Raw genomic sequence first — 23,462 nt, forward strand, 5'->3', positions numbered from 1 at the left:
CAGATGACTTTCCCGGATTAGAGACCTTTGCAATTTAGGTTGTATCTGTAATTAAATCTGATTAGAACAAATATTTCCAGTTTCTTTATTCTCTGGAATAATTCCAAAAATTTTTTAAGAGGTATGCTTTAGAAATTGAACCCTGAGTAGATGAAGTGATTAAGCAAATATATAGGATTTCACAATCAACTATAGTAGAAGAGCAAAAGAAGGCTGCAGAGAAAAAATATAGTACACGTGTATATAATTATGTGTGAATGTGTGTGTGTGTATATATATTACTTGATATGGACAAATATAATTGAAAACTAGTTGAGCATGTAAAAATTATATTCAAAATTCTCACATGACATTTATTTTTTCATTCAGAGACTTAAGCTATTATAACGCAGCAAGAACAAGCAGCACTGGTTACATCTAAAGCTAGATGTGATTCAGTATCAACACCCCCTTAGTATAGCCAGACCCATAGACATTTGAGCAACTATAGCATCAGAATGCCAGCAAACCACAAATTCCATATAGGGAATATAAATGCATCCATTCACTTCCTCTCATTAACTTAACAGTCAGGCTTTGAACAATGAGATTGATTAACATATCTATTGTTCTCCTACGCTTTTGCCTCAAATTCTTACTTCTTTAGGGATCAAAGATATCTGAATTCTTAGCAAACAAATGACCCAGCAAAACCAGCTCTGTAAAATGTAGTGGCACCAAAAGTGCCAGAATGGATTTTTTACTGTTTCAAGGGACCTACAAAAATGCTAAAAGGAAAACAAATCTATGAACCAATTTTATTTTTATTTGCATTTAACATGATTATACACATTCATGTGTCTAACAAGATCTGCACTGTTACATTAAAAATACAGTACAATAACATTCAACATGAGGTACTTCATATTTATATATTTTTCCTTCATAAATAATGCTGTAAGCTACTAAATTCAAGCACTATGATGCACAAGTGGCTAGTGTCTTGAATTAGCTGAGCTTATTTAAACACCTTAAAAAACAAAAAAGACAGTTCAGTGCAATAATTATGTAGAAATTAGACCATTTACTTAAATACTATATTAAGATATGCTTAAAGAATGTTACATTAGAACTGCTAGCCTAGTTCCCCTTTATCCCCAGTATGAACAACAACAAAGACTGCCAGATACATTGGGAAAAGCATCTACAGAGTATTCTGTTTAATAAAGTTGTGTTTATACGCTAGAGTTGCCTGCCTTGTCAGAACAGTAAAAGCTACAAAATTCGAGATTACCAAAGAAAATAAAGCAAGCACGTTAGCTTTCATTCCATGTTGTTGAAAATGCAAAAGGGAGAACAGGATTTAAAATACAAAATTTCTCAGTCTAAATACAATTTTCAAATTTAACCCACAGCTCGACACCAGCCAATCAGGTGGTGGATGTGTCTTTTCTTTTTAAGTAATAGTAATTAACATAAAATGAAGCGCTGACACCCCCAGTGTACAGGATCTCCCTCTGCTCTCTACCAGCTGTTCCCTAGCCACGTGGAGGGCATCTTGCTAACAGGAGCACTGACAGTGAGCGTTACCAAATGAGCAATCTTCACTCTGAGGTTATCACACCCACCTCAACAATCTGAGATGATGAAATTAGTGCTAAATCAAGTTGTTTCTCCTCTGGCTTAAAAATGAGTGCCTTCTAAACAGGTACATAGTCTACCAATTTGCATGGTAGCTATGAGTTACTGAAATGTTTAACCATAATTTAAAAGCAAAGTCCTTTATAGAAGTATTTTTTAAATTGAAAACATACCTTTGTTTCATAGATACTTTGCCAAAACTACTGTGTGTCATCTCCCTAATAAGAAATAATTGTTAGATAATTTTGGAAAGTTGTCCTGGGAATACTCATCTATAATCACCAGTAACAGCTTCTGATCATCTATGCTAACAGGCATAGGTAATGGCAAACATGATTAAAACATTTCCCATAATCCAGTGTTCTCCTCCGTCAGGGAAGCCAGCCAAAAGCAACAAGCCCACGTCTACAGGGGAAAAAGTGGCCCAGAAGCACAGTGAATAAGATCAGGGTAGTCACTCACTGGGGCCTTCCTCAGGCCAGCAGGGGGACCATTTGTGTCTCACCTCTTACTGGCCAGGCAGGGAGGAGACAATTCCTGAGTCGGCAGACATACCTGCATGCACACGGACGCGCACCGACGCCCACAACGCGCACACGCCCACCCACCCCAGGACTAACCCCTGGCTCCAGACAAGCCAGCATGGGGCTCACAGAGCAGGAGAAGGAGGCGGCCAGGGACCACACTCTGGGTGGTGGGGGAAGCCATCTCAGGATCACACTGAGCAGAAAAGCTGCTCAGAAACACATGGATACTTTAGCTGGAAGTGAACACACTGGACACTCCCAGGGTCACAGGCACTAAACCATCACAAGCCGTCACTGAAGGAGAATTTTTGGATGAGCTTTCCCCTCCTTTGTTTACATTAGCCACGTACAAATAAGAGGGCTGGATGGGATGCTGATACAATGAATATCAGGTACAATCAAGTATATCACTCCAAACCTTTTTTTTAAAACCCTGCAGGCATATATTGGCACTTTAAGATGGCCAAAGGCCAAATTCTAGCAGTCTAGGAACAGGACATAATTATAACTAACTAAGAAGATAGTATGTATGTGGTCAAAGTAGATCAGATAAAATGTATTTCAGATTAAAAAAAAGAAAATCAACAAATAAAAGTATCTTATTACATTAACACGTAGTGCTACAAAACTAATTGTTACTCCATACGTTTGAAGAACTTTTGGTCCTCTTTTCATGGGAAAAGGGGAATAAGATTCTATACAGTGTGATTTATAAAAACAAGCATATGGTGACGATCAGAAGCAAAGTGGGGAGAAGACTGGCTTTTTTCAAATGGTGCAGTCTACCATGCCATCAAATAAACTATTTGTAGAATGGGACTTTTTTAGGTTTACTTTATAAGCTGTTTTAGTTTAAATTAATAGGCCTGTGATTTCTTCCCTACTGACAATAAAAATTTGTAATTTAGTTAGTTCTAAAAGAAGTAATAGTTTATCTCCTAAACTAAAAGAATAAAAAACTGCTTGTAGAAGTCATGGCCCAAGCAAACATCCAATTTCCTTTGCAGTGTTTAACATTTAACAATCTTATGAATTTAGGATTTGAGAAAAAATAATGCCCAGAGTAAAATATTTAAAATGAAATAAGAGCTAAACATGACTGTCTACTTTCTAAATGTTACTTATTATGAAGCAAAACTTCTTTCAGAAATTGTACACTGAGATTTACCTATAATTTTTGCGGGGGGTGGGGGGGGAGAGGGAGTTCTCTTAAAAATAACTCTTATCATTGTTGTTCTGGACTATTTATTTCTATTTGTCAAAATAAAGCCCTAGAGGAAATTCAAGGTGATCCAAACGCTTTAAGTGGGACAAAGCTGGGAGGTCAGTGGGCAGCTGGAAAAGAGCACAAATTCTCCCCAGGTGTATAGATGCAACTCTAAAAACCACAAAGGCTTAATAAGAACTTGGCTCTTTTAAGCATATAGTTAAAAGCTGAATGCTGCATTTTTGCCTGTACATAATTAAAAGGTTGAAAGAAATTAGAAACTGCCTACAGCTTCATTCATTATGAACTACCTGCGTGGATCATGTATCTGCAGATGAGCTAAGCATCAAGCAAGTAGGAACCAGATGTGCACCTCAGAGCTCACACTGCTTCAGGAGGTGTTTTCAAGCATAGAATATAAGTTCAGGGATCTGCCCTCCCTGCACCCCAGTGCCATTGGTGCTATCTGAGGAGCACTGGAACTGGACAGTCACCTTGCCACACTGAACTTCCGTCATGCCTTCTTGTCCGAAGTAGCTGAGTTCATTGCCATCCAGTATCACGCTGGCCGTGTAGAAGGTGTCTGGCTCAATCTGCACTGGGTACTCAAACCACACGGGGAAGGTATTGCTGGAGCCATCTGAGAAGTACTTGCTCAAGTTCTGCCCCAGAACAACGCCCTGCCGCTTGAGTTCAATCTTGGCACTGTACTCTGCAGAGCCACAGCTGGAGCCGTACAGCCCAAAGCCGGCGATGAACACTCTCTTGTCAACTGCAAACTGGATGCTGTCACAGCGGCCCCGGTAACGCCACTGGTTGCTCCGATAGGCACATGACTGGAAGCGGTGACAGCGCTGGGGCACGAGGCCCTTGCGGGCTTTACTCACAAACTGCAACTCAGGCTTTTTGGCTGCAGTGTACCAGAGGAAGATGTCATTGGTCTCATTGAGAGTTAAAACTCCAGACTGTGCAGCACCATTTGCAAAATCATCCAGGGCCATCGTGGGTATGCGGATCAAGTAAAGCGCCTTTCCGAGGACCTTGCGTTTATTTTCAATGCTCAAAGCTAGATCTTGTCGCTGGCATTCCACTTCAGCCCAGTTGAGAGCTGCCTCAAAAACCACAATTTCTTTGGCATTCAGAGTTTCCCTGCGGAGGATACTTTCTAGAGTTTGGAAGTCAATATCGCAGAATCCCTCAGACTTGAGAGCTAACTCAGCCTGGGCATCGATCACCTCCCAGCAACGCTGGGTCAGGTCTGGCTCCTCAAACAGGCAGCTCTGGGAGAGGAGCACACAGGCGTTCTTGGCGCTCAGGCTGGTCTCCAGGAAATTAACGCAGGCTCTGGCGAGGTGAGGGACAATGTACTTTTTGGCAGCATAGAGAGTGGCCAGCACTGTGTCAGCAGCCAAGTCAATTTCATCACAATAGATATATCTGAAAGACAGCGCACAGCATATAAATGGAATTTTCACAAAATGAGCGTGTCCAGCAAGAAAAGATGCAACTACTTTCAAGTTAGTTCCAAGAAAATTGTCTTATGTGATAGTTATTACAAAAATGATTAGGGATTAAAGAAACCTCTGAAATATGTTAATAAATTATTAATATTTCAACTCAGCAGTAACTTTGTATAATTAAAGACATTAACTTTGTGTTACCATTCTAGCCTCTATTTTATAACCTGCATTCAATGTCTTCAAAAAAAAATAGAAGATATTAGAACTGTTTGAAAAAGAACTGCATGTCAGAGTTAGTATTAGCGAAAAACAGCAGTTTCTGTTATATACATCATATTATATTTAATCAAAGAATAATCTCCCTATGTTCTAGATGCTATATAGTTTTATTTTATAATTTTCGGCATTCATATAGAAACAAATGCCTTCAATACTATAATGTTGGCAATGACTGCATCTTAATGCTATTAACAAAGTATGACTTGAATTTTTCCTAAACACAAAATAAGACCTGAAATTAAACAAGATATTTTGCAAGTAGTTCTAACCTCAAAAGATTATCAAACATGGATTTCAACAATATCTTCCAGTTGCCTTTACATAGAATCCAACATACACTTTGTATCTGGCTCTTCTTTTTTTAAACCCTAAATTCTTTCCTCTCTCTCTCCCCCACGCATTTCTTCTACCTTCAGAATTAAAGAATATATTGTTTCCAGATATATTTAATTAAAAGACGAAAGCAAGAAGGCCTAAATATGCACTATTTTTAGGATTCTGTGAAGTATCCTTATGTCAGGAGATAAAACACTTCTTGGTGATTTGGGGGGGGATGGTGGCAGTCTCTCTAAATGGTATGTAAAGGTAAAAAAAAATCATCTGCTTCTCTTAGATTGCTATGGATGAGTACAAGAGTCAGTGAGAAGTACGTATGGGTGAAAAATACAAACTGGTAACACTTAAATTTTAAAATTTTTCTAGCTAAGTTGTTTAGCTACTTGCTGTGAAGTTTTCCTTTCGTTACTATATTTTAACTTCATGAAACACTTTTAACAAAAGATTAGCAATGGCTTCTGTGAACAAAGTAAAAAAACCCCACAATAATGACAATAAGTAAAATGCCCACAACCACAAATGAAACCTCCAGTTTTGCTCCCAGAAAGCTCTTTTTCTTCCGACAGGCTAAGCCATGTACCACCACTGGCAAGACCGATTTCACAAAATACCGGCAGCTTAGTGATGCTCTGACCTGAGAACCAGGACCTTGGGGAGGAATCTGGAACACAGTCAGCACTTTGTAGTTCTTACCCTGAACACTGAGCAGTAAGCAGTGTTCCCTTTTTCTTGACAATTCCCTTTCTAGGAATACTGGCTACTCAGCCACACAGTGCACTTGTCTGGAAGACCTGGCCTCCACTACTCTGGAGACAGTGCAGTACTGATCAACAGTGGCCCAAGGGCAAACAGCACCCTACTACATTTCTTATTCTTACCGCTTTTGGTGGACTGCATGTATAATTTTAAAAAGCTGTATTGAGATATATTCTAGGCAATACATCTGTAAGAAAAGATGCTTAGCAAATGACTTAGGTAAAACGTAACTTTGTAATTTCTTATTCATGTTTCCTAATTATGTATACATGTGGCTGAATCAACAACACAACACTACTGGACTGCAGTGCAGTCAAAATGCTGAACTCGTGTTGCCGTTCTCCTCCGCCAGAGACAATGTCAAATATACAAAGCTGACTTTACGGGGGAAAAAACAAAACAAAACAAAACAGAACAAAACCCTTTCCAGGTAAAACTGGTTTCTGTACACATCCCTCGTCACTAACTGTTGGTTGTTAAAAAGTGGTGAATTAGTTTCACCTTTTGGTAGGTACTTCATATGCTCACTTATCTTTAATTTCCCTATTTCCCACTGTCAAAGTTTCAGTTAGAAGAAATTAGATTTCAAAACTACAACATAAATAGAGAATTGAATACTTCAAGTGCTAGAACTATAGTACTTATTTTTCAGTAGAAGCAGACAATAAATATATTGCAACATTTTAACTATTTGTGAGATTACTGTCCAACTTGTTGACACACAGAATAATTTTTTTCAACAAACCTATTTATTCCAGTGAACCAAAATCCCTACAGCAGGGATATATTGAATTCCTGATATATTTGGTGTGCTAGAATAAGGATTTAACACAAATCATTAAGTATTATGTAAAATTATCATCAGATTTTAATCACACTGTCTAGCGCCAATACACATCAAAGAAGCGGATTCTATTTAGCTGATCAACATGTACTGGATTCTGAAAAGCACCATGAGACATAAAAAAACTATTTTTTAAAGAAGTATGTACCTTACAGCTTTACATTTTTATATTACCCATTAAATACATATAAAACTATAGAAAACTATTCATCTGTCTCAAAAATGTCTCCTCTGCTACCAAATGCAAATGCCTCTTATCCTTGAGAAATGGTATGTGATTTTATGTAAGAGTATGTATATGCATGTATATATAAAGATCAGATTATTTCAACACAGTAAGTTTTACATTTGTTGACAGAAAACAGTAACTCCTGGAAAACTCAAAAATCTCCTAACTGGTGGTACTTAAATGAGGTATACAATTTCTGGAACTGTGAAACAAAAATATAATATATGTCTCTAAAGACTTCTTCATACATGATGCTGTCAGAGATAATATGCTCTATTAGACAATGCCTACTCTAGGAAGTTATTTTTCTTTAAGTCATTAAAAATGAAATCACTGTACATGCCACTTGCTCCCAAAAATCTCACGCCAAAGTGTTATTATATATGCCTGCACCATTCCACATGCTTTCCACCGAAAGATGCACAGCAGTTTTCTCCAAAAACATTTACAAGGTAAGCAGCTCCCTCTTTCTTCATCATTCTCCCTTTCTGTTACACAGAACTTACATTTAACTGTGAAACCAGCGGAGTACAGACATGGCATAAACAAACTCTAAACAAACGAACGGTGCTTACTTCAGCATAGCGAGAAAAGCAGCAGGCTCGACATCTGGTATACGGATTTCATCTTTGTCCTCAGCAAGTTCTCCGTAGAACATTGCATGGAACACAGAGCTCCCAACAGCTAAAACATACTGTGGAGAAAGGGAAATCTTATTTCATGCACTAAACTACAAGCATTTTCAGTAAATCAATCCAGAAAAACAAGTCTGGGCAATCAGGTTCAGTGGACATAGAGCACCTACACCTGCTCTTTTTTCAAAGCCAAGGTACAGTGTATCTTGCCGTGAAAGCATGATAGATGTTCACGCAAGCCAGTCTTTACGCTGCTAATTACCTCAAGGCTTTAAGAGATTAATGGACAAGTTCCCTCATTACAAAATAAATAAATAAATGCATAAATAAAATAAAAACGTATCTAACCAATTTCTAAGGGAAGAGTAATAAACATGACTTTCCTAACCTGTCCCAACAACTTTCCATGACTGGAGAGTTAAGAGGGCATGTTTTTGTGTGGGACATAAAGCAGGGTAGAGAGAAACAAAGAAAAAAATTAAGCGTGGCCAAGACCCTTTGGAGAGGCTGTGCCTTCTCTGTGATGGGTGAAACACGCACTGCCTGCCATCGGCAAGCTGCCCACCCCAACCAAGTTTCATTTCAGGCTCATGGAAAGGGTCCCTCTTTGTAAACCTCAGGACTAAACCAGTAATGCAGCTGTTGCTTACTTTGTGTCCTGGCAACCGCTGAGTCCCACCTGGTGGCCCAACCACAAAATGTACATCTGCCATCAAATCATTATTGAACATCACTGCATTTCTATAAACAGAGGCAATTCATTAATTCACAGCAGCCGGCATTTTTAAAACCCCTCCCCAACATACAAAGCCCACAAAAGAGACACAAGCTAAAGCAACAGTTTAGTAACTTCGGGGTAAAACTACAAATAAAGATTCCAACTAAACAACTCTGTGATCATTGCAAACACATGGGAAGTAACAACAACAAAAAAAAGTTACACAAACTTTTCATCAGGCTAAGGACAAATAAAAGGTTTCTATCTTCAAACCTTCTGTGGTCCACAGACACAATCCTGTCACTTAAATGTTACAGCTTGCAAAAACATTTTTATCTAAGAGGAAAACAGCTGTACTGTTTTGGAAAAGATACAAGGCAGTTTTCCATTACCAGTAAAGCTTCTGGGAAAAGAGGAAACACAGATTTACGTTAAAATCCATTACAGGTTGTGCAAAAGCAGAAACTTCAACACAGGAAAACTTTGCAAGTAAATGTGCTGGCCCGGCACTTACCTTTCTCGAATGGTAGGATAAAGACCCTGCCAGTTTGGGGCCGGAATAAGGTTGTTGTTACTGAGGTTCTGCTGGTGGTACTGCTGGACAGTGGTGCTGCTGGAGCTGGCTGGTTTTTTACGAGGGAATATATCAGCAGCCATCTTCTTCTTCTTTTTAGTCTTCAAGGTAATTATTTCATAACAAACTGGGGGCAACTTGCTGTTGCTGCCGCCGCTGCTGTTGCCGCTGCTGCTGCTGCTGCTATTTGTTTTCTTCGAGCTTTTCTTGGACCTATTCTTTACTGTCTCTGGAAGCATCAAGAAGAAGGTGAGACATTTCATGTTCTTTTCCTTGTCATCTACCATGAGTACAGTGTGTCTCTCTTTACGGCTAGAGATCCCAAATTGGTGTAAACATCAAGGAAAGGAGGCTAGCACGAGCCAAGATGTTAACAGAAACCAACAAGCTGATGTTTTGCTTCTTTTCTCAGCCGGACAAGGTGACCTTTTCACTATGTTGAATAGAAACTGCCTTTAAGTTTTATCCAGTACTGGGTCTGCTAAATACATCTCCATCATGATTCCTATGTCTCTTATTTGCTCATAAAAATAACCCAGTTTCCTAGATCACCTGCAAATGCTACACTGAGCGAAGATGACAGGCAGAGAGCCGCACTGCTTGTTCTCTGAATTAGGTTAGCAAGATGTGCTGGAGCCGCGCGAGTCTGTTCAGCCGGCTGAAGTTGTGTGGTGAATGGATCGGAGGAGAGTAGGTATTACAGCCCTGCAGATGGAGTCAGACAGCCAGTGCTCCGAGCCAATAGCTGAAGTCACCAATCATGATTGGACCAAGCAAAACAGTGACACCTATTGTAACGTGCATAGCTCTCATATTAAAGGAACAGCAGTTGCATTCTGTTGCCTCCTGTATTATTGCATATTTAAATAAGATAAACAACCTATGAAATATATCTGCAAACCGGAAAGGAACAGTTTGTGCCCACGGATTTCCCTTCAGTAGACATACATTTTAATTTCCCTAGCTAAATAAGCAGGATCAATTAACAAAGGGTAGGGACTGATATGTACTCTGTATTTCTAGTAAAATCTTTATCCCGGCAGCACTAAGTTTCAAATACTTCAAACAAAATCCTCCATTCTTCCAGCTAAAATGGATTATTAATAGCAAAACCATACTAAACAACACATTTATTACAGCTTAATGGAAAGGAATGTTGTTTTTCTTTTTCCAGTCTCTTTGAATGCAAGTTATAGTCTAGTGCAAAATAAGAGAGATGAGGTCATGTGTTCATTTTACCTCCCAACATTTTCTAGTTCCTATAATGATCTTTGACAGGAGTTTCAGGTCAGAAAACACTTTTAAATTAGTCTAAGATTATACCAGTAGTAGTTTAGCAGCACTGAAACTACAGACAAATAAAAATAAAATTCAAATGAGACAAGTCTGCTAATCAGTTTTTAAAGGCTGTAATTCACTAAAAATATGTCAGATGGGGGGCCCTGTTCAGGACCTCAAAATCCAGCCTAAATGTTATGGCTACATTTAATTTGTCATAATTTTGAAGAATATAACAGAAAACATCTTCTAACAGAAAACAATAATAAGGCCATTCAAGATGATACATGTTCTGATGCCGCCTAGTTAAAATGCAAACAGGTTCTCTCTGCCTGGAATCAGAAGAACATAAACTACTACCTATATGGTTTTCATAGATGTGAACCCCTCAACAATTTCTAGCTTTGTTGAACAAGAAAAAACAAAACACCTGCTGTAAGATCCACACGTTTGTTTATTTTTAAAGAGGGACTAATCAGGAGACTTAATCTCACCCCTAGCTATCTGGACTACTCTCATTTGTCCCAGGTACAGCCGCTATTTGCTACTCCCCCCAGCCCCCTCCGCGACCCCTGAACGCAGACTTCATGGCCATGGTCCTGCTTGTTGCACAGCATTCATCTGAATAATGAGTACCTGACAGAGTGAGGGCTCAACGAATGGAGCTATGATGATGATTATAACTAGTAATCTGCTGCAGATAACACACCGAAATCAAACTTTAATCCCTGGGACCCTCGGTCATGAGACTGAGCCAAGGAATATCCTCTGTATTGTCATCATTATTACCCTTAAAACCCTTACATCATTATTGCAAAGCCAGTGCAAGGCAGACTGTGTATGTAGGACCATGGCCTTTACCACAGGTTATTCACCCCCATTTTAGATGGACCCTGAAGTGCTGCTTATTTACTACAATCATTGTGTTCCCGATCACAGGGCTACCACAAGCATATATATATATATTATACACACACACACATACTTCCAAATCACACAACGTTACAGGAAGAGAGCTCTAGAGACTCATTTTTAAAGCCCATGGTGAAAGGTATAAAGAAGGAACAAATGAGCTCCTATTTGAACTAACTCCCAGACTGACGTTAAAATCAAAGGACTTCTCTCCTTGCTGGTCGGCTACAGAACTTCCTGACAACAACCTCCTAGGAAAGCCCCCACGACGGGATGACAGGAAGGTCCTTGGTCCTTCTGACCAGCATAGTCCCACACATACCTGGCTTTCAGGTCTGACAGTAACCAATTAGAATGGAAAGGGAAACGAGCTGCTACAAGACAGACTCACTAATAATTGTTAACTGGACAGACAAAAAAGAAAAAGCACAGGGGCACCTGGGTGGCTCAGTTGGTTAAGTTAAGCATTTGACTCTTGGTTTTGGGCTCAACTCATGATCTCACAGTTTGTGGGCTCCAAGCTACTAGTGTGGAGTCTGCTTGGGTTTCTCTCTCTCCCTCCCTCTTTCTCTCTGCCCCTGCCCTGCTTGTGCATGTTCTCTCTCAAAATACATAAATAAACTTAAAAAAAAAAAAAAAAAAAAAAAAGCATAAAAAGTAGAAGACTTCGTGGTTTTTGCTCATTTCACATGTTGCTCAACACCTTTTACCAAGAAAGCCTCAAACAAACACTGCTCTTACACCACTAAAATAAAAAGTGCACCTAATAGTTTGAGCGAAAATTACAGAATATTTTAAAAACTGCTCTTTCTGAAATTAAAGGTTTCAGGTATTTGGACAATTAAGTTTCGTGGAAATATTTTGTGAATATACTAGTTACAAGAAGCAGTCCTAAACTGGAGTCCCCTAAAACCGTGCTGCAAAGAGGGTGTTGCCCTTCATGAGGTGTGGGGGCTGATGAGCATGGCTGTGAAAGATGTGTTCTTCACTACAAAAAAGTAATCCAATTAAAAGATAAAAATGACATTTCAATTTTTGTAGCCAATCTGAAAAGCATGAAAATGATAATAAAATCAAGACATGGAAAACTTCTTAAGAGCTTCATTTTCCTACCACGGTTTAAAAGACACGGGGCGCCTGGGTGGCGCAGTCGGTTAAGCGTCCGACTTCAGCCAGGTCACGATCTCGCGGTCCGGGAGTTCGAGCCCCGCGTCAGGCTCTGGGCTGATGGCTCGGAGCCTGGAGCCTGTTTCCAATTCTGTGTCTCCCTCTCTCTCTGCCCCTCCCCCGTTCATGCTCTGTCTCTCTCTGTCCCAAAAATAAATAAACGTTGAAAAAAAAAATTAAAAAAAAATAAAAGACAGGTAGTATAAAGTCCTTGCTACTACAAGTGTGGTCCACAGAACAGCAGCATCAGCAGCAACACCATCTCCTGGGAGCCTGTTAGAAATCCAGAGTCTGCATTTTAATAAGACCCTCCAGGTAATAAGTATGATGTTCAAGTTTGACAACACCTCATGTAAGATTAAAATAAGAGGGTTACAGGGTCTCCCAAAGATCCAGTATCAACACCGGGTGCCATGTTTTGCATTCCATTATCAAGTAAATGGAGAAAAAATACAAAATGATTTAATTTGGCTTGGTCATAAAACTTAACCTTCATGTCTTACTCTGAAATTCTTCTGATTAGGCCCAAAATGTCAAAATTCTAGGATTCACATGTGTGCACACCCAACTGAGAGGCTTCAAAATATTTTTCAATGCTCTGGAAAAGCTCATGCCCAGATTATTTTACAGGACAACGACAGAGACCATTTTAGTCAGAAACATTAAGGATTAAAGAATGCCAAGATGAACGACTTAATATTTATACAATAATCTACTTCATAATTCTGTTTCAAAAAATTAGTATTGTGACACAGCAAAACTAGTAATCAAATAATGTGGTTCAGTCCTGGTGCAGCCACAAAAGACTGTGTGTATGTGTGTTGAAGGTGAGGGGTGCCTGAACAAATCATTTAGCCTTAAAGGGCCTCAAGTTCCTCAGCTACAATATGAAGAGGTTCTCTAGAATAGATGACTGTTTTTCAATCTGTACCTTCAATCCACTTTAGTAAGAAATGCATTTTATATTCAGACTCAGTATTAGCACAAATGTGAAAACACACACAAAAATGGAAAGACCGTTCACAAAACAAAACCTCTTAGCATGTTACGACAGTATAGATATTATCTTATTTTTCTCTTTTATTTTTATTGTTAGTCTGGATTCATTCCATTGATTTCATGACCACAGTTTAAGTAATAATGGTCTAGCTTTATTTTTAATAGCTTTCAAGGTTTCATATTCTAGGGTTCTTTTCTATCAAGAACTTGCACTTGAAGGAGGATATGGCAGCTCAACAAATAACATGCATAACTGGGAGTGTGCATTTATTTTTCTAGAAAGAGAAGCCATAGTTATCATCTGTCCTTCAGAGTAATCCATGATCCAGAACACAATAAAATATTATGAAAATCTAAGACTGATGTGAATATACAAAGTATTTATATCACTTTCCTCTCTGCTTTCTTTTCTACAGTCTAGTTCATTAAACACAAATTATAGCTTCTTTTTCTCCCTTGAAATTAAATGTAAAGAGTTCAAACTCCATCTGTTGAATCTACAACCCAGAAACATTACTCACTATGTTGAAGAGTGAATAAATCAAGGATATCAGCTCGAAATCTATTGTCATATTCCACCTCTAAAATTTCCTTACAACAACTAGCGTTACACCTCCTGAATTTTAAAGCTGTTATGAGACATGGTTAATCCGCCCTAATATACTGGTCAAGGAGCCACCAATCTTTTATGAAGTATACGCATGTATCTCCCACTTTTCAAAAGTTCACATTATGGACTTCGCTCTTATGAAGGACCTACATTAATACATGTTTTCACTAGCCAGAGGAAATACAAAGAGAAATTTTGCTTTTATGAAAAAAAGCACAACAGGCCTTCAGCATTTGTTTTGCAGTGAGCCATTCCAGAGGCAGTACACACTTTGAGAAAAGTGGCACCACCACTCCCCTTCCCCAGGAACTCTACTCAGCATCAAGCTCCATAGCTCTGAACTCTATGAGCATCTGTGCTTTACACCTTGATTTATTTTGTGCATCCATTAGCAACATGTGTCCTAAAGTATCAGAAAAGCCAAAGAGAGGCTATTTTTTGGGGTCTGGGAACACTCAAGACTTCTTCCAAATAAACTAATGGTAATTGCTTCTTCTTTGTGCCATTTTGGCCTACAAAAGGTTTCACAGGTACACTGTACTTCTGGATAGTAGGGGAAACATGTGCTCTTAAAATACAACATGCTAATCATGTAACATGTTAAATGACTGGCATACGATAGTGAGCAAGATTACGAACCAAACTTAACAAGTTAGCTAGTAAAAGTGGATTTTAGATAATTTTTACAATTGTCAGAAAGTTCAATCATCTTTCTCTCTTTTCATTCAATTCCCAATAATAACAAAATTATCAACAGAATTTAAGTTCACTTAGATCATCCTCTTCACCACTGGAAGGTTTGCCAGACATCCCTTTTTATTTAGTAGAAACCTGTATATTCAGTTTGGGACCTGAATGAGATTTGGAACAGAGAGGGACAATACAAATTAATACATTTAATGCAACTCTGTCCACAGATAAAGGACTAGGTGTCCAGAAGATTAAGGGAGTTGTGAATAGTTAGGGAGGGGGGCAATGTCTGGACTAGAATAAAGATTTCCAGACTGCTTGCCTAATGTTGTCTGTTCCGCTCTAATTTCCATCCACAGTTAATTATCCCCACATTTTTACATAATGCTTTATTTTCATATTTTTATCTACTTTAAAAGAAAAAAAATATATGCAAAAATTACAGATATGAAAACCATGAACATGTGTATGTGTGTACACACACACACACACACACACACACACACACACACACTCCATACCCTGCAGAAAGAATTCTAGGGCATTTTCTGGAAAGAAATGGAGAGGACCTCTAACAGGAAGGAACATAAATGCCTAACAGCCATGAGGAAGCTGCTGAAACACACCGAAGAGGCTCTCCAGGTAAAACGAAAGTTGGAAAAACCAGGCACTCGTGGTCTACCCCAACAAATCCTATGTCAACAACCAAGAATGCTGGCAACTCTTGTTTAACTTGCTCTAACTCTGGACTCCTTGTCTGAACTTGCATTTGGTTTACCACAAGATACCTAAACAGCTACAAGTGAAGTTAACATGATAAACTGTGGAAAGGATCACTTCTAAAAATTACTGATAGACCATCACAGAGAGAAATTTCAATCTAACCTGATTAAGTCACAATGGAACGGGGTATTGTTTTTGCTTACTTTTCAATACTGAGCAAAAAATACGCTTGTGATATAAGAGATAAAAAAGATAAGCAGCAAAATGTTGGCAGTTCCTAAAAATAGCAACAGCTGCTGGAAAATAGACGATATACTTTCTAAATTTAGAAATAAATATGGAGCCAAGCATTGGCAGCATGGTATAGTGAAAAAAGCAAGAGCCATCAAGAAGTGACCTTAAGGTACTGAATATCCATAAGTCTCATTTTATTCATCTGCTAAATGGGGTAATTATACCCATTCAGCCCTTTCAGGTTTACTGTGAAGGCAAGATTACATGTTTGTGAAAGCGTTTTGATAAAAGTCTAAAACGCTTCCCAAAAGGTAAGCTTTCACTATTAGTAACAACTGTACCCAAAGCAGGAAATATTTGTGATACAATCTTCCAAAACAACAAAAACCCAAAAATTAATCTGGCTCCCTGCCCTTATAATCTTCCAGGCCTCACAACTAATGACATTCCATCCCCATCTGCAGGCTTGCTCTAGCCTCACTCACAGGCCAAGAGGGCCTGGGTTGCTGAGGCTCTTTGTGGGGATTTTGCAGGTGAGGTTGTGTTGTACACTGTGATTAGGTCCCCACCTGATGCCTACATCTACACCTGGAACCCATACTCCAGGCCAGATGTCCCCTGGAGTTCACGCCTGTGAGACCGCCTGTTGGCAGATGCCCTGCTGGACCCCTTTTCTGAGAGGGCCCAAAGCTACAACTTACCCATCTACGGAACTAGCAACTCGACTTGACCTCTCTCAGCCATGACCTAGTTTGAATTATAGCACCAAGGGTGAGAACACAAGCATTTCGGCGAAGCATACCTCAGTGTGGCTGGAAGGATAAGGCTCGTGGACAGTTTCATTAAGTTATTTCCTTCTCACCACACAGAGCTCCAGTTAACCTTCACTTGTTCTTTAAACTTAGAAAATATGCCCAAAGGTAGAATGTGACTATCTCTGAAGGCAGGAAAAATGATTTCTTTTTAAAATTTTGTATGATATTTAACATGATATTTGATGCTTATATAAGCTGTGTCTGTATACACTTGTTTGGAATACTAAACACCTCACTGAAATCCCAAGTCATTCTCTATCATGTTAAATGAGGTGATCGTGAGAAGAAACAGTATATAAAATTTATCATATGAGATACTCTAAAGATAACTATTTATTTATTTTTTATTTTTTAATGTTTTTATCTATTTTTGAGACAGAGAGAGACAGAGCATGAGCAGGGGAGGGGCAGAGAAAGAGGTTGATACAGAATCCGAAGCAGGCTCCAGGTTCTGAGCTGTCAGCACAGAGCCCGACGCAGGGCTCAAACTCAGACTGTGTGTGTGTGTGTGTGTGTGTGTGTGTGTGTGTGAGAGAGAGAGAGAGAGAGAGAGAGAGAGAGAGAGAGAGAGAGAGAGAGAATATCCCAACCAGGCTTTGCACTTACTGTCAGTACAGAGCTCAATGCAGGGCTTGATCTCACAAAACTTGAGATCATGACCTGAGTCAGACACCCAACTGAATGTGCCATTATTTAATTATTAAGACCTCCCCTGTTTTAACGTCTCTGAAATTGGATTTATCTTATAATTGATGGCAGCTAATAGTACAATTAGTAGGACTTTTTCTTCCCTTTCTTATTTGTACATAAAATAATACCATGTCTTACAGCTGATGACACCTTATAATCAGTGAAATAAGGTAAAAGATACACAAGTCAATGGAAAGAAAGGATTCTCTTTAGATTGGTTAATTATTCCCCCAACCAGGCAAGATGGCCTCTCAAAATTCTGGCTCAACTACACTAGAATAACTAAGCTTTCATCAAGAAGTCCTTTGTTAAAGTTTATAATCACAATTCTCAATTGAGTTTGCTACTTTGACAACCAATAATATGCAGAGAGTCTAGATGGAAATTCCAAAATGAGAATTTCCATCGGTAAGAGATCCAGCATTAATGCAATGCATTTCTCCTATTTTCTCAGGGCACAACAACTATACATGTACACAAACCTGGTTAATAGAAGCCTGTTAATTCTTTGGGTAATGTTTACTAAAGATATTTTACCAATCAATGTAAGATTAACTTACAACATCATTACACATAGATTAAACCTGGAGCTAAATGAGTCCTTAGAAATCATTATTTTCAAACAAATAGAATCTACATTAAAATGCTAAAGAGGGAGACATATTGTTACTATAATACAATGATTCTATTCTATGTATTACTTTCACCTAGGTACCTAAAAACAATTTATCCAAAGAAAAGTAAAATCAGGCCTCAAGAAGTCTCTTGTGAGAAGGCCAGAAGAAAGACTACAGTGATCCAACAGGGGACATTAATCCTACTAGAAATGCTGGAATGGAACAATCTTGCTGTGACCTTCTGTAGGTTGGTTGTTGGCTTCAGGTCACAGGAAGAAAATCGTGTGCTAGTCAAAGAAAAACATTTTTTCTTAGTTTTTTTTTTTTTTTTTTAACTTCAGTGGGTAATTTTTTTTTCCTGGTATTAGGAATAACTAAAAACATTTCCATAGTCAGATCATTAAAATAAAATCCAAAGCCCTTCTTCATTAAGGCCTAACCTAAACTTAACCAAAGAATGTCTTGCTGTATTTGGGAAAGTCACTTTTCCAATAAGCACATGGAATGGGACAATGCTCTAATCATCAGATACTGTATATCAATACTGGTTATTAATGGGGTAAATATCGCAGACCAATTTCCCTAACATTCACAATTCTACTGGTAAAAAAAACTCTACAAGATGAAAAAAAAAAAAGATTACCAAATACCAGTCATCTAAATATGTGTTGTGCCCTTAGTCACTAAAAGGTGCTTAGAAATGAACACTGCTCTCCTATCATTCAATTTACCACTACCTCCTAAAACACCTGAAGTAATGATATACATGATATTAGGTTTAAAATTTTTATCACTCTAAAGTGAACAGAATTAGGTTCGGTAAAGGCAAGGCCGAGGGCGGCGGAGGGGCAAGTGAGCGTGACTTTTATTTCTTATTTTAACAAAATCACATAGAAAAAGACTAGTTACCAATGTGGTGATTATGTCATCATAATAAATACATCGACAAAGGTCTCAATTAATTACTATTTAATGAAATGCCTTCCTTCACTTTTACAATGTATGTGTCTGGAATGAAATATAGTTATTTTAAGCAAACAGTGCAAGATCTAAAAATAAGAAATCTGCTCCACTGAGATAAATTGTGCCACGGGAAAATACAAACATATGAGAAGTTATACAAGGCATCTTCACACCCAATTTCTAACCTATCTTTTCTAGAGTAGGGACCACCAAATGAAAATGAAAAAGGCACATACATTCTAAACTAAGCCACAAAAATGTTTCCTAACAAAAAATTCAAGTAGAATTAGAAGCCTGTGACAGAGGATGATTATAGAAACCAGCTTCTGGCAAAAACTCACAGTAAAATCTATCCTAAACCCAAATTTAAAAAATAGGTTTTATGCTACTTGTAATTAGCTGTTAAGTACACAATTCTCCATGACTGTTGTGAAGGACACTGTCCTATAAAGGTTGGCAAAACCCTCACTATATCAACACCAAGTAACATTCAGAAATTGCCCCCATTTGCTGCAGAAAATAATAATTTGGCACTGATAAAGTATTCCCTTGTTGTTTCCATCCCTCATGCTGCTGTAATTGGAATAAAGTTGAGAGGGTTCTGTACTTAGTTTCACTGCATGCACCAGAAGTAGAAAAATAAGGTATTTCAAAGAAAAATTCAATTGTAATATATATTCAGCAAGCATTTCTTTTTTTAATTAAGAGCTACTATATAAGTAGGTCAGTACTTGAACTGCCCAGAGGTACAGAATAAAAGAAGTTAATTTCTCATAAAATAATGCTCCAATGAGTCTCACTTAGAAAGTCAAAAGTATTCATAAGAGTATGTTTTTAAATTTGGGTTTCCTGAATCTCTGCATCACAAAACAACAGGTAGACAGTGTTTACATGTGTACGTTAACTATAATGCAATTAAAGATTAATGAACATTCAAATCCAAATATATCCTCAACAAGTGGCAATTCAACTGTTTAATTCTGTTGTTGTTTCAATAACAGAGAAACAGCCAGTTCACCATAATTCAGAGGTACATGGACCCATACATGGGTTTCAGACCGTCTCTGAAAATGGTGATCACAATTTATAGGAGTTAGGTCTCTGCATACGCATTCTAATAGCCAGCAATAGGGAAGCCGTGATCCACTAAGACTTTAGAATTGGAAACGTGGTTGATATCACTATTTAAGGTAACATTCTCTCATAAAGTTTAAAATATAGCATCAAACAGGAAACAAAAAGGAATATTAGGTGGCATGTGGCCAAGTGCATGTCAGGACTGCAGACCAAATATCTCTCCAGGAAGAAATGAAGAAATTCTGTCTCATCTTTCTCAGAGAGAGGAAGCCTCATGTTTTGCAATGCGTTCTGAATTGCCATGACATGGCTGTGAGCTAACTTATCCTCTTCATGAGCTCACTTTGCAAACAAGACTATTCCCACACTACAGATGAACTAATTGTCTCCTGCCATCCTCACTGCTCTTTCTTCCCTACAAATCTACCCACCAGAAGCCTATCTATCCTTCAATGTAGTCCAAAGACACCTCAACAAGGAAGATTTTCTGGTGCTTAGAAACTATCCATGCAGTACTTTCTCACATTCCATTTTGCCTTATGGTGTCTGATTAGAAGACGTTCTCTGAGGGCTGCATCTCTGCATCTCCCAAAGAGAGCTAACAGCACCACACCCACATCAGGCTTTCAATCACTATGTAACAGGAAGGACCTAGTCCAACACATCCAAGTCCATCTAGAACCCTAGATGGCATTTGTGGAGTACAACTGGTCCTGGGCTTAAAATGGTCTGAAACTAAGGTCTATGATGTTTCTAGCTGCCTGAGCTGCAGGCTTATGCTAGGTACAGTGGTAAAGAACCTAGACATCTATTAAATGTGTCCCCAGGCTCTCCTGAACATGTCTAAGCATAAATGTGGTTTTGTAATATCACATTCATCTTGCAGCTAGGCCAACTGACAATACTAAAGTTCAACTTAAAGCATGTCCCCACATGTGCTTAAAAAGCAAGGCTTTACTTTACCAGAAGTGTAAAACTTACTGGAGTAAGGATATTCACATATTCAAAGTGTGAGTTAACCATGGCAAGACCCAGTTACTAGGACAAAGCTGCCTTTATCAACTAGTCTCAATTCATGGTCTGGCATATTTATTTATAGCACCAGTAGAGAATTTTAGTGATTTAATGAACTGGAAAGGATAATAAATTCTCGGCAATTCACATGAAAGGAAGAAAGCAGTCATATGAATAATCTAAAAAAACAGATAATTAAAGAGACTTTTCCTTTGAAATGTGTTTCGTCTATATTTAACATTGAATGGATAAATTTCCACTACATTAGACACACCCAATCTTCAAACAAAGTAATAAAACAGGCTGTGTGTACAGGGCTCGGTATATGAACAGTCTGGAAACTCACGCCTACATGGCAAACAAACACAGTGCCAGGGATGGGCAATGTCACATTAAGATTACTGCGGAGCATGAGCACAAGTAGAAAAGTACACTTCTTACACATGTCTCTACACCATGCTTTACAAAGAACCAAAGTGTTAGGTAAAAAAGTATTTGTTTTTTTTTCCCAAAAAAATAAAGAATTCTCAACTTCGGTCCATATATTCTCTTACAATATTGGAGTAAGAATAAATGGAGATAGTAATATCAATAGTGGAACAACTGAATATATTAACTGTGGCTGCAAAAGCTCTTGCATGTTTATAAAGGAAACTTTTACCACCAGCAAGGATTTTAAAAATCATTAGTAGGGTTGACAACATTAACAAACTGTTATAAACCAATGGCTTGAATTGTGTGTTGGCAAAAAATAAAAAATGTGGATTTCTAAATAAGTTAAATTTGTTATAAAAATGTATTTTTTGGAAGGTGGGATAAGGTAAATATATTGTTTTGTGCCTGCTGTGTAAGTATGCATGATTTTAAAGTATTAAATAGCATTGTAAGCGGTTTTGAAATGCACTGGTGAAGAAAGTATTTGAAGTAGGTACAAGTGACTGAAGCCCTCTGAACCCCCCTAGAAACATCTGGTAGTGGCGATGCATAACCAAGAACCCTCATGAGAGGAGCCATCTGCTCCAATTAGAAAAGGGAAGGTTTTGTCCAGAAGCTCCAAAGAACTGGTCCACAGCCTGGCTGTGTGACTCTTTTCACTACTGATGCTGCTAGTTCTGAAGCCACCTAAAGATCATTCCAGTGAATCCTGAGCAGCCAAAGGACCAGTCAAATCACCCTTCTTTCCCCATTCTTCCCTGCCCAAACCTAGGGAATGGGAGTATTTAGGAATAGTGGTGAAACAGCTTGGGCAAATGCAGATTAGCTACTGTGCATACCTTTGCCTTAATCAATGCAGTTTCATGGGGAATCTCTGGGAGATGCAGCAGTAAAAACTGTTGATTTAATTACGCCTTAACCCTTGAGCACACATCTTTTTAATATTCTGTGTGATGAAATGGGAAGTATGCTTAAAGCATTTCTAGTGAAACTGAAATAGAATGGTTGCCTTGAGGAAAAAAAAAAAAAAAAACTCCTGCAATTGTTTGTGTTAGAGCTGAACCAGCCACTTTTTCCATGGAACACCAATGAACTTGAGAAAATTTGCCAAGTATGCTTATTCACATTTAAATATCTAGCAGACATTTTCTCAAAAATGAAGTGAGACTATCACTTCAAACAAAACAAAATTATTGCCAATGATGAAATTGAAACGTTCGAGCAAAACTTAAAATTTTGGAAATCTTGATTACACCACGGTGAGTTTGAGTTTGATAGCTTCCCAATACTTAAAGACTGTTTCTAATGAGATTGGTGATGCTATTAAATGAATGTAATTTTTTTATATTGTATTATGAAACATAACATTTGAAGGATTTGCATAACACACTGATCCAATGTTTTCTAATAATAATGTAATTACAGTAAAGAATCATGCACGGGGGGGAAATGGTCCATTCAAAGTAAAAGACCAATGAATTTCAGTATAACAAGAGTACACTGATGGTTTTACATTTCTCATGGCAATTAACCTTTAAAACTACCATTCAGGGGGGCCTGAGTGGCTCAGTCTGTTCAGCATCTGACTCTTGATCTTGGTCCAGGTCATGATCTCCCAGTTTATGAGTTCAAGCCTGCCATAAGGCTCTGTGCTGACAGCACGGAGCCTGCTTAGAATTCTCTCTCTGCCTCTTCCGCACTCATGCACTCTCTCTCAAAGTAAATAAACTTAAAAAACTTTTTTTCAACGTTTTTTGTTTTTTTTTTTTTTTTTTTATTTATTTTTGGGACAGAGAGAGACAGAGCATGAACGGGCGAGGGGCAGAGAGAGAGGGAGACACAGAATCGGAAACAGGCTCCAGGCTCTGAGCCATCAGCCCAGAGCCCGACGCGGGGCTCGAACTCACGGACCGCGAGATCGCGACCCGGCTGAAGTCGGATGCCTAACCGACTGCGCCACCCAGGCGCCCCTAAAAAACTTTTTTTAAATAAAAATAAAAATCTACCATTCAAATTTTGATGAGGTATCAAACATTCACAATAATCTGAAAAG

General features: G+C 38.4%; 1 protein-coding gene across 4 annotated transcripts in view; it reads right to left on the reverse strand.

Moving 5' to 3' along the window:
* Positions 1-785: 785 nt before the first annotated feature.
* The window catches only part of BTBD3 (BTB domain containing 3), a 35,750-nt gene continuing 13,073 nt past the window's right edge, over positions 786-23,462 (reverse strand). Inside the window, exons 2-5 of one of the 4 annotated variants that reach the window (XM_025932210.2) lie at positions 9,126-9,414; positions 8,544-8,634; positions 7,834-7,952; positions 786-4,791 (exon numbers count right to left, since the gene is read on the reverse strand). In XM_025932210.2, coding sequence (XP_025787995.1) covers positions 3,759-4,791; positions 7,834-7,952; positions 8,544-8,634; positions 9,126-9,268 — 1,386 coding nt within the window. In that variant the 5' untranslated portion in view covers positions 9,269-9,414 and the 3' untranslated portion in view covers positions 786-3,758. Of the gene's footprint in view, positions 4,792-7,833; positions 7,953-8,543; positions 8,635-9,125; positions 11,406-23,462 lie in introns of those variants that run through there. The other 3 variants (XM_025932209.2, XM_086701678.1, XM_086701677.1) reach the window with 3 other exon arrangements.

This window comes from Puma concolor, chromosome A3, assembly GCF_028749965.1.
Source record: "Puma concolor isolate L17-30 chromosome A3, mPumCon1.1.hap2, whole genome shotgun sequence".
Classification (NCBI taxonomy): domain Eukaryota; kingdom Metazoa; phylum Chordata; class Mammalia; order Carnivora; family Felidae; genus Puma; species Puma concolor.